The sequence below is a fragment of the Aquila chrysaetos genome, chromosome 2 (assembly GCF_900496995.4).
Source record: "Aquila chrysaetos chrysaetos chromosome 2, bAquChr1.4, whole genome shotgun sequence".
NCBI lineage: Eukaryota > Metazoa > Chordata > Aves > Accipitriformes > Accipitridae > Aquila > Aquila chrysaetos.
This window is the reverse complement of record NC_044005.1, coordinates 28,038,688-28,057,057: the sequence shown is the minus strand read 5'-3', so window position 1 is coordinate 28,057,057 and position 18,370 is coordinate 28,038,688. Positions and strand designations below refer to the sequence as shown.

At 40.9% G+C, this 18,370-nt stretch overlaps 1 protein-coding gene across 1 annotated transcript; it reads left to right on the top strand.

The window, feature by feature from the left end:
* Positions 1–13,707: 13,707 nt before the first annotated feature.
* SSTR1 (somatostatin receptor 1) lies at positions 13,708–17,289 on the top strand. Its single transcript, XM_030004818.1, has one exon. The coding sequence runs from the start codon at positions 13,924–13,926 to the stop codon at positions 15,103–15,105; it is 1,182 nt and encodes a 393-aa protein (XP_029860678.1). The 5' UTR covers positions 13,708–13,923; the 3' UTR covers positions 15,106–17,289.
* Positions 17,290–18,370: the final 1,081 nt, after the last annotated feature.

Sequence of the window (18,370 nt, the reverse complement as noted above, 5' to 3'; positions counted from 1 at the left end):
GGCTCTCTGTCAGATCTGAGCAACTAGGAATTTAGAATGTAAAACTAAATTCCTAATGTAGAATGTAAAACTAATAGAGCTGCTGATAAAAAATGAGGTTAAAACTCTGCCAAAGCATCAACAATCAAGGAACAAATGAAGTTGAATAAAAGGAAAGGTTGATCAAATTTTGAAGCTGACAAGAAAACACAAACCAGCATGCATACTACCACACAAAGCTCGCAACCTGAATGCCCAAAGCAGTCTCGGCATCATTAAGCTCCCTGCCCTTGTAGTGTTGTAGGAGTTGTGTTTTCACATCTGGAATGATACCATGATGAAACAATAAGCATGGCTCTTTCAGCTGGTCTAACCGAAACACTTCATTAAAACAAATGTCAGGATCAATCACTGCAGTAGTCAAACTGTAGCTTCAAATTTCTGTTTGTTCCAAACAAGCCTTTTCAGCACTGTATCTGTAGTTAGTGCCAGGACAGTCATGGCTTCTGCTCGCTAAAGTATCTGTAGAACTTTTCATCAATTTTGGTCATGAGAGGATCCACATTACTCTTGCCTTCAAGGAACCAGTCTCAAAAAATGAAGGATGGCTGTTCTCAGACCAGTTTTGTCACATTCCTTGCTTGTATCCTGACTCTAAATGGGGAAAATACACATGGCTAATCTCTCTTTTGGACTATACTCTTTTTCACATTGCCCGAGCAACACTGGATGCTGAGGGCTTTCCTGTAGTGTAGAGATTTCTGAATATGTCAGAAGGATGAGTAATGAACCAAAGCGACAGCTTCCATGACAACTTACGCTACATGTTTCACAGACCTGTTTTTCCCCCATCCCTTAGAATACAGGGTACACTTCAATGCATTATCAGCTTATAAAGCGGAGGGGGGAAGCCTTTTGGAGTATATTTCTTGATCTCTAAAAGCCAGTAAATCTTCCTGCATCCATGTATGTGGCCAGAAAATCTAGAAGTTCACCAAAGTAGGAGTTAAAAATGTTAAGTAAAGTAAAAAGTTTAGAAGTTTTAAAAAAGCTAAAAAGTTAAAAATATTATTTGCTATATCTATCTTTAAAGACTTTGAAGGTACTGACCCATTGGTTTGTAGTGTTTGTGGTTTATTCATCTTAGACTAACTAGCTCATAGTAAAGCTGAAATTCTTTTGAGTAAGCCTTTCAGACAAGTACCACAGGAAAATATTAACATGGTTTTGTACCTACATGTGAATGTAAACTGGATTTAGGAGGATTATTTACTGCTTTTCTTATGAGAAAGAAAATAAATTCATGCAGACTATAAAATCATACGAGTAAAATCAATGCTAAAATTAGTGACCGAATATATAAGAAATATGCACAGAGCAAAAATAACAGTGAAGTAAGAACTCACTACTACAGTGTTCAGCTGATTCATAACCAACTTCGTTAAACTGCAAGGTAGAAAGGAAAAAGAAGGTCAATGGCTATTGCTGCAAAATCCATTTCCCTTTTACTTTATTCATAACTTTTCGAAGAACAACTCTTCATATCCTTAGCTGTTACTGAAGCACATATCCTTCTCTCTCACCAGCCTGTTTCTCTGCATCCTAAAATGCTGCCAATGAGAGCTTACCATCCACTCCATCTCAAAATAAGGTCCACGAATAACAAGACTGCAGGACTAAAACTGCACAAGTGCAAAGAATGTGTTGGAGTTTTAATTAAAACTTTGACAGAACCTGCAGATGGAATTCTCTTGTCATTCTTGAGACAGGATAGCAAGAAATGTTGCAGCTACCTCCACCTTGTTTTCTTGAAGGAGTGGCAATGCACGGAAAGGATGGAAAGCTTGCAGCTCACTGGGAAGCTCATGTGAGTTAGGACTGCTGAAACGTGCTGAGCAGGAAACTTGGACCCTGGCAGAAGAGAGCCCAGGTATTCACTGGGTCTCTGCATAGCTGCAGAAATAAACAGCATTGCTTTACAATGAGCTTTAATTAACCAGACCTGGAACAAAGTGGACTGCATATTTTAGTTACTCTTCAGCCCTGTAATCTTAGCAGAGTAGACAAAAATTAGGACCTAACTGGGGAGCTTAGATAGGCCTGTCAAGTTACAGATGCCTGATGAGAATTTTATCCATTAGGATGTCAAGTAGTGACTTGCCTCTGGTGTCAATCACTGTTCCACAGGAATCTGATCCATTAATCAATATATAGCTCACATTGATGGTACTGCAGACAGTTATTTCTCCACAGACCTGTATGCCTTAAAACAATGATGCTGCATCTTTAAGCCTGGTGTTCTATTCCTAAAAATAGAATCCAGATAACACAGGTTCCAGGCAAAATTTTTGGCAGCTTATGAGAAATTAAAAGATGAGACAAATTTCTGTAACACTGTCCTGAATCTATTTTATATCTATTTTGTGGAAGGGTTTTTATTTTAAGATGATAAGACAAAAGCTTTAAAATGATCACATCATATAAATGTTAGCAGTCTCCAAAATTGTCTTGTTTATTTTTCTCTCCACATCAGAAAATTAGTCTGATAATGCTTTGACTGAAGTCAGTAGAATTGTTTCCATTCAATTAGACCTTAAACCTGCAATGGGACTTGCTAATGAGTATAATGTCAAAGCCAGTGCAAGTGATGAGCAAAGGGTTTTTATGAGGCACAGTCAATAATGAACATTTGCCTTTAGTTTTTCTGGAAGGCCTAATTTCAGAATCAAGGGAATATTCAATGCCAAATATCTACTTCAAAGGGCCAGTTCTTCAACCAATACTCAAGCTAAACATTCAAAATCTGTTTCAGACCAGCTTCTGTGGCACTAGGTGATACCTGAGGTGCATGAAGATGGCAGCATCAGAGCTGATATGAGTAAGAGGCATCAATGACAGAAGGAAACAAATAAAGAGCATTCAAAAGGAAAACAGTGCCAAGCAATGCCTTCAGAAAATCCTCCCATCCCTGTTCTTCTGTAGTTAGTATTAAACAAAATCCTCCCTGGCTGATCAACTCAAATTCCTAAGTGTGAAAATAATTCTGCCTAGCCCACAGCATGATAATGGTCATAAGATGAATTGTGCATCTTTAATCCACCGTAATGTAATCCCATACAAATGGGAAGGAACTGCACTCACAGTCATATTTTTCACCACTGTTAATGGTATAGTCTAGTTAAGAATTATCTCCACACATTTTTCCCATATTTACAGATAGCTGTTCAGTTTATGGAAGCTAGAAAAGCTGTAATGTACCGTACAACATCTATATTCTTTCTAATTAGAAACCCCCATCTTTATAGACATGGTTTTATTATCTGATAATCATGTAATAGCACAATGTGAAGTGTTTATTTCCAACAGTACAGGGAATGCTGAGTTATCTGATCATCTTCCACAGTCTCTCTCAAATAAAATACTGGCTTCACTTAATTCAGTAGAAGTTTTACCACAGCTGGACCAGCATATCATGCATCCTATCTTGAGTACTTTAAAATAAATAACATCTTTTTGTCATTCTAGGTTTTATAAGAGAAAAAAGTAACAACATCTAGATTTATTCCCCTCCTCTTGCATGGAAGTCCTTGTGGGAATCCTGAAAAACCACAAAACAAAACAGTGACTGTGATCTGGATATGACTGGTATGTCTGTTTGCAAAATACCAGGCAAGAGATGCACAGGGTGATGGCAAAACAAGAAAACAGATAAAAATGGAAGAAGCTAAGTCTGGATGGTGGTGTAAAAATTTTGTTTCTCAACACACACTGTTTGAAAGATTGAGGGAAATAGAGAGGGTCTCACATCCCTTGAATACATGCTAACAAACTTCCTGCTCAAAGTAGTGTTCTGTACATAGAAAAAACAGCGATTGCCCTTTAATATCCATTCATCATGGTGAGGGAAGTGATGCATGAAATACCATAACGAAGCTCTCGGAGTGTCTAAATCAGTGGTTCAATTTGGATCGCTTTTCAACTATATGTCCTAATATCACTACTTAGTCCTCTTTGATTCACATTGTGGAGCAGTGCCTGAGTGCAGAAACTGAATACGTGCTCCAGGAACACACCCAGTGTACTGCCACCACAAGCAGGCACTAAATCTGTGGACCAGATTTGTGCTAGTCCAAAATTTAAAATAACCCGAAATGTGACATCCAGACCTCAGCACTAACTCTTTCACTCTACATATCTACTGGTTTTGGTTTGCGCTACTTGCTAATATAAACTTAGCCTCAGATATCACTTTTTGCAAGTGTTAGCAAATGCTGACAAAGTGAAAGAGGTGGTATTAAAAATAAAGTGGTTCTGGCTTCAGCCAGCAAGGGGACATGAGAGAAAAGGGAGAGAGAAAAAAAGAGGGAGGGAGAGACAAAGGCAGAGGCAGAAGGAGTCCTACCAGCATGGCTCACAAAGAGACTAGTAGAGTGATGCTCTGAAACTCTCAGAGAAGTTAGGGGAAACAAGGTGGAAAGATGCAAGCTTTCTCCCACTACCAAAGGATAAGGTCTGAAAGGAGCCAAAGAGTATGTGAGTCATTATTAATATAGGAAGGTAAACATGGATGCTGCCTATAACATTTATTTTCTTTGCATGCACTCTCGTTAATCCAAGAGCTCAAGCATGAACATCTTCTAACCAAATGCATATACTTAAAAACTCTCTTTCCTGCATTTCATTCGTATATTAGCACACTCATTTTGCATTCTGAGATGATGAGATGACATGAGGTACATTATTGACAGTGACACAGAGATGAAACAACCATTTACCATCCCTGCCTGCTTCATGACCTTCACCCAGTCATCTTCTCCTTCAGACAGTTTTGAATATTGCAAAATGCCTTTCCTGTCTGAAAATTGCAGCAACTGGGTAAATAAGATGGTAGATAATAGATAGCGTGAAGGAAGTGAACAACAATTTGTATTTCTTGTGTCAAAAGAAGGTGATTTGCATAGGTGAGAAATTAAAAACAAGTAATCTGGGTTTTAAATAGAGGTGAAAATAAAATTACAGATAGAAATGGACACTTACCTTGAGCAAATTGCCTGTGGAAATGACTAATAGTATCTTCGCTCAAGACATGCAGATGAGTTTTCAGCCTACATGAAGATTCCCTTTGACCCCTGCCCACACTACGAGGCAGTGATGTGAACATATGTGTTACATACCATGATACGCTTTGTTGTTTCACACTCCACAGACTCCAGATGGTCTTTCAGTATGGGAAGAGTCACTGAAGGTGTTGAATTACTGCAGAGTTTAGTCCCAGAGCACCTGCATGGGGCCAGGTTTCAACTCAGAAGAGAGGTATCACCTGAAATATTTTTATTGTTGCTGTTATTTGGAATTTTCTCTTTGTTTGTTAGAAGGTGGAATTTTTCCTAAAATACTCAGCATAGATGACTATTGCAATAAATCTATTTTACAACTGTGTTTACTTAGCTGTAACTTTTTACTCTGCAACTGCATTTTAAGCTATTAAGGTCTAGTTTAAAAAAACAAAACAAAAACTGGCCTTTGGCTTTTTTCTGGTCATTTAGAAAATTAAACAAAAGTCCTTCAACTTAATAAAGTATGCAAGATAGAACTGCAAAAAATCTTTGATCATGTCAGACTGGAAGGGATTGCCTTCTGTTTTACTGCATGACATACCATCAGGGACTACATCAAATATCTTAATTGGAGTGCGATTTGGAAGTGGAGATTTTCTGTTGCGTCATGGTATTTTCTCAAACATACTTTCTAGCACTTACTTTGCTCAATACAGTACATACATAATAGCATTTTACACATATGTTGACAAAATTTCCTCATTTTTATATGCTGTATAACTTTCAGAATCCCTTAATGAGAACCATTTGCATAGCTAAATAGAAGAACAACAAAAGAAAGAGATTTTCTTCAAGTGAGACTGAATGCTAAAGGAAGATAGATTGTTAAATACAAAATTCAGCACCACACTCAGCATGGCTTTCCAGTATAAGAGCTCAGTGAAAAGTTTCTGTAATAAAAAAATAAACTTTTTTCATCCAATGCACTTTTAATCATATTCAGAGGCTGATGATCTTTAATGTTTTACTAAACTTCAGTATCTTAGGTTTAAAAACATTCACTGAGTACTGCAACTTGCTTCTATTGCATCTTAAAGGAGCAGAAACTGAAGCTCCCCATTAAAAAAGTCTCAATGTAAACTTGCTTCCAGGTTTCAAAGAAGAATAAAATCTTAAGGAAATTTCAGAACTAGGTGCCTGTACACAGTAAGATACCACATATGAGTTTTGCTGGAGTGCAAATTTTAGGTTTGCCCTTCGGTTTGAAGTCAGTGGCAGTATTTACAAATCTTGTATCTGCAGGTCATCCTCAATGAATGGAAAATTCTATTTATACAGTTTTAGAGTCTGTGAGGTATTTTTTTCTCAGAATTTTCCCTATAAACACATGACAGCACACCCTATGTTATGAAACATATTTGGATATGCTGACAATTATGTATTAATCATTGATTTTCCAGTATTTCACAGCGTAAGTGATTATTTGTGTGTTATATTTAATATCATAAAAGCATCTTTGTATATCCCTTTTGCAGTAGCATTGGTGGCTACTCAAAGTACGGGACATCAGAATACCAAAGATAATGGATAAAAAAAGAAAAATCTGAAATATTTTCAGTGACTGTTAGATGTACAAAATAGTGTGCCCCAAATGCTGAACTGTCTTCAGAGGTGTACAAGTACCATAGATAACCAAAGCTAACTCAAGGATTATGCTTTTCTTCAGTCAGTCTTGTGCAGGTGGACTTGAACTTCAAACAACACAAACTAGACCTGTGCTGTCACTGTATGATGTGTACCGCTACTTCAGTTGTTAGCAGCCATATTTCCCTTTAATTGTGTATTATCATTTCCATGATAAAAATAGCTTCCCATTGCTCCCAAGTAAAAAGAAACAATTACATGCCAGATTATGATGAGACATCAATTTTTAACAAGACTTACTGTGAATTAAATGATTGTTTGCTGTATAACTATGTTTCAGAAGGTTGAGAAGTTATTCACAGGAAGATCTGTATAATTTATTCATATGACCTTTAAATGAAAACTCACACACTGAGAACTCTTCTCACAAGCTAGATGAAATAAGTAATAAAATTTAACTAGGTATCACACAACAGCTATGATTATCCTATAAATTTACTTTGCTCTCTGCAATCATAGCAGTATTTCCCGATTTGTTTAAAGTTATTTGCATGCAAACAGCACCTACCCTTCTCCCCAGCCCACCCCATTCATAATTGATCACCCCCTCATTTTGCCCATACATTTTAGTGCAATGTTTATTCTCTGACTGTATCCAGGCATGCCAAAATAAATACTCAGCACTGGCAAACAGTATCCAACCAACATAAATTTAAATGTAACAATTCCTGTAAAGAGGCTGGCAAAGACTAGTAATTGAGTCATTCCAAAACTAGGCTGGACCAAGCACCAGAGAAGAGTATCAGCTGTAGGGAATTACTTCACTACAAGACAAGGAGCAGAAGACCTAATACCTCTTTGCTCAACTAGCTTTGGTGATAATTATTTGCAATTGCTTGTGCTAACTGAGGGACACAATCCAACACAATGAAAGTTAAAAACGTCACAGGTGCTTTTGTTTAAAACAGTTGTGAAACAGTTCAAGGAGCTACATTCATCAAATTATTAGGAAAGTTCACTTTTACAGACATTTTTCAAGCCCAGAATTTTTCAGTGGATTTACATGCTCTTTGAATGCACATTTCCATCTCTGCTTGAATGATGAAAAATTCCCATTCTTCCTGTAACTTATATGAATACAGCTATTTAAAGATTAAGCAGTTCTTTAAAACAGAGAGTCTATAGTGACTCCCTTGTATGACATGAAACAATTCCAAGACCCCAAAGATTATACAGCAGGGAATCAGTAGAATTATAACAACACTTAGAAAGAAGCAAAACCAAGCAGAGTATTAAAAATTGTATAGAATTGTCCACAGAATTAAAATAGTGGTAATACAACACACTTGGCATGGGGATTATAACACAAATTTGTGAATAAATTGCAAGCTTGTCCCATCAAAAGAGCTTTCTGACATTTCTGTTTGACAATGGCAATTTTAACAAGTTTTCATTTACCTTCATTTCATTATTATCTCTTACAGTGAAAAGATAAGAGGTAAAAGCAATTCTATTCTACAGGTGAAATAAGAGAAGTGTCCAAAATTTTCTTCAGGGGCAATGGATGAAGCCCCTCTTGGTTTCAACAGAGTTTTGCCCATTTATCCATAAGTAATTTGAGACATGTTATCCTGCACAGCTACACAAAGTAAAGAAAACTGCTGTAAACAACACCACAATTTCTTACCATGTGAAATGTCTTTTGAGATTATCTTTGTGTTCAGCCTGACTAAATTGTTTCAAATTTTTTTGTTTAAATACAGTGATACCTATCAAATATCTTGAAGTGCTGCAATTTTATAGGGGCTAAATGTAAAGATAATAAATAAAATTCTCTCAAATCCCTGTGGAAGCTTCATGACCATTTCTCTGAAGAATATACTGTTTCACTATAAGACAAATCTCCATACTCAGGGCTGCATAAAATGGTTTTGACTGAGATCAAGATGGCTGATAGGTACAAATTGCAAACCAGCAGCTATTTTATTGTTTTATAAAAAGTGCTTTATGCTAACTAGGCTTCTAAATGTTACCCCAAAAATGTAACTGGAGCCTAATTTTCTCCTCAAGATATACATCTAAAATTATACAAGTCTTGCCAAGGAGACATAATTAGGGGTGAAATCAGTTCTGACACCAGTGTTGTAATCTGAACTCTGGACGTTTTTGGATGCCAGCAATGTCTGTAGGTATCAAATCGCAATTCCACACTTCTTTCCTTTTGAGGAAACACACTGGGGTCCCGTCTGTTCAGTTATGCTGTAATAATGACTAGCAACTGAGTCATAAATATTCTGCCCCGGGATGGAATACGTACCACTGTGAAACCTCAGAGACAAGCCTCAATTAACATAACGATCCATGGTCAGCAAAGTCAATAGAAATAAGGCAATTTTCACTAGATTAAAGACATTCCCCCTTGGAAGATACCCCTACTTCCAAGTAAGAAGTAAAGCATGCAATTTTCCTGCTATGAGTATTTGTTTGGTTTATGCCCTTCAAAGTGCTGAGACTAGTTGCCTTACTTTTTTAAAACACCAGGGTTTTCTATTGGAATTTGCATTATAGCATAGCACAAGATAGTATTATTTGGGGAGCATGACTTCTCAGATATTATTTATCCACCTAAAACAACATATACAACTCCCTCATTCTTTTCAAATATTCAAGTTAATCAAGCAGTAACAAGATTTTATGTACAACTGTCTGCCCTGCTCCATGCAGGTTTTAACTGGGTGTGATGAAAATCTGCTAAATACAGTTTGTCCTTGGCTATGTTTACAGCCAAAACATACTCAGTTGCATTTCAGCTGCACCTACCACTGATGACACTTGTCACCGAGTAACTTTCTGAAGGGAGGCAAGGATTGAAAACTGAGGTTCCAACCACTCATACATCAATATAAACCTCATTAATTACAAGTCAATAGAATTACACAGATTTGGAAAAGTATGTCTGAGATCAGAATCTGGCACTATGTCTTATCTTGTTTGCTGGGGCAGCAATGTCACTCCTGAGAACTTGGGGAGTCTGCTGTCAGCATGTGTGTTCAGCCCTCAGCTTACCTGAAAAAATGAGTGGCACAGAGCAGTTTGTTGTATGACTGCTGGATGATTGATTTCAGTAATGGTACTCTGTGTCAGTTATTAACTACTATAGTAGAAAACGTGATGAAGTGGGAAGAATTGCAATGTAACGCAGCTTTTGTCAACCATCTGATTTTAATATTTTCAGCAGCTGAGTCTGAAATAAATGCATCTGGATCAAGAGACAAAGAATCGTTTATGTGTTCACTAAGCAGCAGCTTGACTCTTTCTCCGACAAATGTGGTTTAAAACATCTGTTTTTACAGAATACATGTGAGAACAGAATTTACAGAATGAGAACAGAATTTCTCAATTAATTGTAAAGTTCGAATGACAAAATTTTCCTTTTAGGAGAAAATGCTTTCTAACATGCCATTATAATGAATCACTTCCATCTGTCTATTTGCACTGCATTTTCAACCATAACTAAAATTGATGTAAAGTTTAGGCACTCTGCTAAAAGTAAAATGATAACCAGCATCATGACTTCTAAGATACAATAGCTGTATTAAAAGGGAAACATTTTAAAACATGTTGACAGTCTAATGAAAAGTTAAAATCTCTGCTGACTCACAGCACATCCAGTGACATCAGTCATAAAGCAAGAACAGAATTTACATCTGAGTGGTTTAAGTGCCCCAAAATTTTCTACCTTAATCAAAAGGTCATGAAAAATGTATGATTTCAAAAAATATGCAATTGAAATGGGTACTGAATGATTTTTATCAAAACTATAACAGATTACAATTCAACTGATTACCCAAACTATATAATATTTTGCTGTTTTGTAGGCAGGTGTTGCTACAAAAATGGGGTGTTGGAAAGTATCTACAAGTGTCTTAGGCCAACTTGAAGACTATGTTGAGAAGGTCAAGCTGCTCTTCCTCCTTTTGTGACAGGCAGATTATAAACACAAGCTAAGACCTCTGCCCTACTCTTTACAGGCAAAGTCCTTAGGTAAAAGAATGAACCATAACAAAAATAAAATGTCTAAGCATGTTCCCAAATTAGAGTTGGTTTATATCAGAATTTTTGCTTTAAAGGATATTTTGATTGTCAGAACTATACCTTTGTTTCATGAGGTTGAAATGAGCCAATGTTGGTATTTATAATTGTATTATATCATTATTGGGATAATAAAATGCATTATTTCTAATCAAGCACTGCTACTTTACCAAGTAGTTGAGGTTAGAAATATATGCTTTTCAATCATGAGCAACAGGCAGTTGAGCGTTTGTAAAGATCAGTAGCTAGAATTTCTCAGTAAACTAATACATATGAACTGTGTTAGAGCAATTGGCTTAAGTGACTAGGCAGGCAATCAAACAGTTCCTTTTTGGAAAAGGGTATGATTGTCTAATGTGAACGTAATTTTCCGTACCCAAAGGAAGCTTCAATGAATGGAGATACAGAAATCCTCAAGCCTTCTAAGTAGGACATATAGCACATGGTACCTCATTATAATTATGCCTATGATGGCCTTTTGTTTGTTCTGGGCATACATGTCAAGCAGGTATGTGTGTGATGCCTAATGAGGTTAGTACCTTTGCAGGAGTTACAATTTACAGGTAATGTATTTCAAATCATTCCAGTAAGAAAGAACACCATGCCACCATCTATTTCACCAGAAGAGCTTTTACTGACCCTTTTGGGGGCAGGGCATGGCCAAATGCTAGCATTGCAAAGTAATTAATTAAAATGGGCCAAAGCACGAATGAAATGGGCCAAAGCACAAAGCTAAAATGGCTCCATGAGTGACTGTGTATTTATATGTATGCTAATGCAATGGAGGGCAATGCAGACAAGAACCGACATTTTGTGGTGGTGACACTACTATTAATAGTTTCAAAACCAACCCTTTTTGCTCCAGCGTTCGTAAAGACCTATCTAAAAGCATTCATGTTTCTAGTCATACTATTGTTAAATGCCGATTTATAACAATACGAAAGAAGGAAACCCCTCAATCAATCCTCTATAAGTAAATGCCCCTTAAAACAAATGCTCACATAAACAAAAATCGGATTATATTTGAACTATAGTTTTTCAAACAGACTAAAGTGCTGCAATCAACCAGATGTTCTTGTTGATGGGTTTGCAGCTATTGATATACGCTCCTTCTCATATCAGTGACTGAAAGCTGATTCATATTCTCCCAGGATATAAATTTTAAAGAAAATAATTCTCCAGCTGAATTTACATAATTGTAGAGATTCGAGCAGTGTCAGATAGCACACTGCAAGTAAAGGTTTTGCATGTTGTAGTTAAATATAAATCTTTGTTTTTCACTGTATACTGGAAGCTCTGAAACCCCAAATGTAAAGATGAATTTTCTGAGAAAAATTTGTGTGGCAGCCCCAAGTGCTCTAACATATCTAAAACACTCAAATACAGCAATAGTCCTAAGAATGGTAAGATCATTTGCAAAGGCTGCTCAGTAAATGAATTTCTATACTAGAACATAAATACAAAAAATCCTCAAAAGTCACAAAGAGTATCATCCAAATAGAACTTGTGTGCAATTACTAAAAACTGAATAGGGTTATTTTTACATATCATTAAATTTATGTGTAGGGGTGTATAGATACATATATATGTATTCACAGCCTACTTTTTAGTCACAGAAGAAAAGGAAACAACTTGCTTAAGGGTCATGCAGAAGTATGCATGTGCTAAATGTAATACCTTTGACAAGGTGTCAAAGAGCACACGCTGGTCACATTGGAGTGTCTAGGTGTGTATCAATTGGAGGTGATGACTGACATGAGGAAAATCATACAGTCAGAGAGGTTACATGTATGTGTTGGAATAGCTGCTGGTGGTGATAAGGGGTATGGGGATATATACTGTGCTAGAGAGAATAAATTTCTTATGATGGGTTATAATGAATTGATGATAATGCTGCGTGTATCTGCATATTAAAGTGGTGGGTAGTGATAATATGCATAATTGTGATGGTGGGCAGACAGTGATAACAAGATGTGTGAACTGTAGGAGGTGATGGGTATGCATGGTAAAATGAGTAGGTTGTAAGGATGCATGTGTGATGCTGAGTGTAGTGGTGCTGTGGGGAGCATATAGCAGCATATGCACTGTGGTGATATTTATGCGGTGTGGACTTGCTGTTCTTGATGAAAGTAGGTGGTGCTCATAGGCGACAGTTTATGGGAAGAGGCAGGATGGTGTCCATACAGGTGTAGTATGCTCATAGATGTGAGTGGCTACAGCCAACAGAATAAGCAATTACTGAGTATTTTGTATGTATGCCTGTGCTGAGGGAGTGTTGATGCAGTGAGCAAGTGTAAGAGTGTATTAGTGAGTAACCGTGTCTGGTTAATACAGAATGGGCAGGAGGTGGTGGTATACAGAAATTGATTAAGTGGTGGTCCATCGTAGTCGGTGCCATGCCGGGTGCGCGTGCCGTGGGGTGGGCCACGCACGTGGTGCGGTGGCAGGAGTGGGTTACAGCAGCCGTGTAGGCATGAGGCATGCCTGTCCAGGTAACGTTGCCCACCCACCCTTGACCCACGACCCAGGCTTTTTTCCTAAAGCAGAAAGGATGGTCCCTTTGCGTGGGGTGCCCCTGGCCTGGACCCAGAGGCCGTGGAGGGGGAGCGGTGCAGAATGGAGGGGGAGGAGAAGATGCTGGCTGGGGAGGGCACACCAGTGCGGGGTGGGAGGGCAGTGCAGCGTGGGGGAAACAATACTGGATGGGGAGAGCAGTGTGGGGTCGGAGGGCATTGCGGGGTGGGGGGCGCAGTGGGACGGGGGGGAGGCTGCACTCCGGCAGCCCCGGAGCTGCCAGCGCTGCCAACAGCCGGAGGGCGGGATGGGAGGCGGGCGGGGCGTGGGGGTGGGTTGGGAGGGACACCCACTTACGTCTCCTCCTGCATTTTTTTTTTCCTCCTCCTTCCCTCCTCCTTTCCGTAGCTGGTGACGCGCCGCTGCCTATTAATCATTCACCAGCCGGGGCGCAGCAATTCCTGCCGCTCGGAGCGAGCGGCGCCGGCAGCCGCCTCCGTCCGTCCGTCCGTCCGTCCGTCCGTCCCCGAGCCAGCGGCCCGCGGCAGCCGCGCCAGGAGCCCTGCCGGGATGCCGAGCCCGGCCGGCGGCAGGCGCCTGCCGCTCTGAGCCGGGGGCGGGGAGGTCCGGGCAGAGGATGCTCCCCAATGGCACCTGCACCAGGCTCCCGGGCGGTGCAGGCAGCGGCAGCGGCGGCGGCGGCGGCGGCGGAGCCGGCAGCGCCTCGGAGGAGGCGGCGGCGGGGGGCATGGACTCGGGCGGCAGGAACTCCTCCGGCGCCCCAAACAGCACCCTGAGTGAGTCTCAGGGCAGCGCCATCCTCATCTCCTTCATCTACTCCGTGGTATGCCTGGTGGGGCTGTGCGGCAACTCCATGGTCATCTACGTGATCCTACGCTATGCCAAGATGAAGACGGCCACCAACATCTACATCCTCAACTTGGCCATCGCGGACGAGCTGCTGATGCTCAGCGTCCCCTTTCTGGTCACCTCCACCCTGCTGCACCACTGGCCCTTTGGCTCGCTGCTCTGCCGCCTGGTGCTCAGCGTGGATGCCATCAACATGTTCACCAGCATCTACTGCCTGACCGTGCTCAGTGTGGACCGCTACATTGCTGTGGTGCACCCCATCAAGGCGGCTAGGTACCGCCGGCCCACGGTGGCTAAGATGGTCAATCTGGGCGTCTGGGTGCTTTCCATCCTCATCATCCTGCCCATTATCATCTTCTCCAACACAGCGGCCAACAGTGACGGAACGGTGGCTTGCAACATGCTCATGCCAGAGCCCACCCAGAGGTGGCTGGTGGTCTTTGTGGTCTACACCTTTCTGATGGGCTTCTTGCTGCCTGTGGTGGCCATCTGCCTCTGCTACATCCTCATCATTGCCAAGATGCGCATGGTGGCCCTCAAGGCTGGCTGGCAGCAACGCAAACGCTCGGAGCGCAAGATCACCCTCATGGTCATGATGGTGGTGATGGTCTTTGTCATCTGCTGGATGCCCTTCTACATCGTGCAGCTGGTCAACGTCTTCGTAGAGCAGGATGACGCCACCATCAGCCAGCTCTCCGTCATCTTGGGCTATGCCAACAGCTGTGCCAACCCCATCCTCTATGGCTTTCTCTCGGACAACTTCAAGCGGTCCTTCCAGCGGCTGCTCTGCCTCAGTTGGATGGACAATGCCGCAGAGGAACCCATCGACTACTATGCCACTGCCCTCAAGAGCAGGGCATACAGCGTAGAGGACTTTCCCCCAGACAACTTGGAATCAGGGAGCATGTACAGGAATGGCACTTGCACCTCCAGGATTACCACCCTCTGAGGAAGCATTCCTGCCCCCCCGCTCCCCTACTGCCCCCCAGCAGGAGGGTGAGCGAGGCCAGGGCTGTGGCATGGGGAGGCTGGGAGGGAGGGGGTTTCGGTCCTGCCCACCAACAGCAGTGTTTGGCACAAGAAGGAGCAAAGAAAACCCCATGTCCTTGCTCTGCTGCCCCATCCTCCCCCCACCTGCCTCCCTTGAGAGCGGGTGTGTTTGCTGATGCTTTGATACCCACTCAGCAAATTGCCACAATTGTGGGTCGACTTAGGGTCTGGCAGCCAGGCTCTGCCACCCCCTCTGTGTCTGAGGAGTGGCTATACGGGTCTCGCAGCGACTCCCCCCTCGCCTTTTGTACATGTTGCCCTCCCCCTCGGTTGGTGGGACCCCCCAGGCCACTGGGTCAAGCCTGCCTCAGTCAAGCGCCAGCATTCAGGCTCAGACTCTCCCTGACTAAAAGCGACCCTGCTCAGCATCTGTCAGTACGCACCTTCCCTTCAGAGAGTAGAAATGCTGTAAAAATCCGCCCCCCCCCGCCCCCCAACACACACCTTGCCCTCCGCCAGGAAGGAGCAAGTAGCCTCTCTCTGCGCCCCCCTTCCCCCCCCAGAATAAAAAAAGAAATCAGGGAGCAAAAAGGCCCCGAGAAAAGCAGCAGCATAGTCACAGAGCTGTCTTTTGCTCTGCAGACAGCTTCCACCTCACTGGGGCTCTGGCTCTCTGTGCTACGCTTGGGGGAAGCAAAGCAGAAAAGGTCTTTGGAAAAAAAATCCGTTTATTGCTGTGCTTCAGAGCTGCGCAGCAGGTTTCTGATAAGGAGAGATAAACAGTCCCGTGACTCACAGGGAGCAGAGCACTGAGCTGGGAGTCAGGGGGAGCACTGAGCTGGGAAATGTTTGAATGTGTCCATACATACGATAAAGTGTGCTAATAATAAAGTTTAAAGGGAGCGCTAGACTGTGAAGCTATTGTCTTGCGCCTGCTCCATCAGCTGTGAAACAGCGATGAAGGGACCTGAGACAGTTTTGAATGACCTGGGTGGCCTCAAAGTCACTTTAGCCTACATGAAAAAGAGAGATTTGTTTCAAAACCTCCATCAGGCTCTGAAATAAATACTTGACAAAAGAGTAGCCGTTTGATAATAGCTATTACCCTAGCTCCGGTTTCTTCTGTTGCACTAAAAAAAAAAACCCAAAAGGGTTTCATATGTTGCCAATGTAATATACTGGCCCAGAGCTTCTTAATGTTTCACTTCTGAGAGTTCTCGTTTTTAGTGTGTGCCAGACGTCTTTTTGTTTGATTTTTTTATTTGATTCTTGTCACTGTGTTGTGAACGTGTTTCTATGAAGAAATTTATACTGTGTACTTATGTCTGTGGTGGCTACTTGCAAGGTTGAATTTAAAATGGGTGATGCTCAAGAAGGCTCCTTTTCAGATAAAAAGGTTGTCACTTTTTCTAACTCTTTCATCTACTTTGTTTCCACCACAAAAATTCTCTCTTGAATTTTGTCTCTTCCCCTCTTTTGACAGAACAACTTTCGTATAGATGAATGAAGCTTTCTTGTTTGATAAATGACAGCTGATTAAACAAAACCTTCTATCCCTGCTCCCTCTTATGCCAGACATAAGAATCGGTACAGACCATGTTGAAATAAGCAGCTATGTTTTTTGCTTTCTACCACCTATGTTAACAGTGTCACACAGTGGCAGGTGTCCCAGTAGCTGTGACAAATTACTTCTCTAGAACAATACTGTGGTTGTATTAATTATAACTGCTGGCAATCTGAAGCAAGAGATTGGGAAAAATCTCTAGTAGCAGCATACCCGTAGCATTGTACTGGTAGCTATGGTGCTTAAGTACAGTGTTAAGCATAAGGTTGATAATTAAGGCAACAAGCATTTGCGGTGGTGGACTTACTACAGGTTTTTGTTAAATTATACTCTTTAACTTTTCTCAGCAGCAAAAGGCAGGATACTACTTTGTACATTTCTTTCACCAAGAATTAGGTACTGTTAAATGAATGTATAAATTTAGTATTTCAAAGTTGCCTGATTCAAAGCCCATTGAAATGAGAGAAAAAAATCCTAATGCATTTCAATGGACTGTGAGTCAGCTCCTTTTAGTTTAAAAAATGCTAATGTGGAAGCTGTTACATCCTTATTAAAATATTTTGTGAAACGCTTTAACAACTGTAGTTTCTTTCTTTTACTTCCAGCAGACCTCATTTAAAGAAAACATGCAAATATTAATTTTAGTAATGTTTTACATGTACATATGGGGAAAAAAGGGTGAAAACTCTTTATAAGCTTATTTAACTTTTCACAGAAACCAAACATCTGTCAAAACAGTAAAATGCCCCACGATACCACACGATGCTCTTTGTAGAGCTTCACTTAAAATCTCACTCTCACTCAATCTCTTCAAAATGTATAAATCTCAATCTTACGTGGTCTTTTACACCTAGGTGTATTGTTATGTATGGTCAGATTAAAGAGAGAGTCAGTCTACTTTCTACTGTTGGATTTGTTTAACATCAGACAGGGTGAAGCAAAAGTTAAAAAGCAGTGATTCGTACCCGATAGTGTCCTTTGATAAAAAGTTGAGCCTGTTTGGGAGTTTTGGTTTTTGTTTTTGTTTTACTTTGCCTTTAAACACAGCTGTGATGGATGCCTGCACACCTACCAGCACATGCCCTTTAATTTCGGTTCTCCCAGGCAGAGCACAGTTCATCCTGGGCAGAGCAGCCGGGTGCTGCAGCAGAGACTGTTGGTGCCTCAGCAGATGGCAGGCTTCCCTTGGTAGGGCTGCGCTCACTCTCTCCCAGCCAGCAGTGCCCCTGTCAGTACTGGCTAAAAACATCCTCTGTAGTTTCAGCTGGAAACAAAATCTGTTTATCCTAAACTAACAGTTCTTCCCGGTATTTTTTCACCTTGAGTTTAGTTTTGACTTTGGCAGGGGGAGAGGTGATCAACAGCTGTAAATTACTCTTAATTTGCTTTGGAAGAAAAAGTTAGTTCATTCTGTGTTATTATTCTAAATAGTAGAATGTAACTACCTGAAAAAAAAGTTGTCCTCATGAAAAAAATGTGTACCGGAAAACAAACAGAACTCTTTTCAATGCTTTCCAAACTGCAAATAAGAGTCTTTACATTTCATACAGAAATGATTTGAACTAATGCTTAATTCACGGAAAAAAAAGAGTACAGTGACGTATTTCTTGGTGACGTTTTGCCTCTTCATACAGCTGTAAGAATTTTCATCTACAAATGG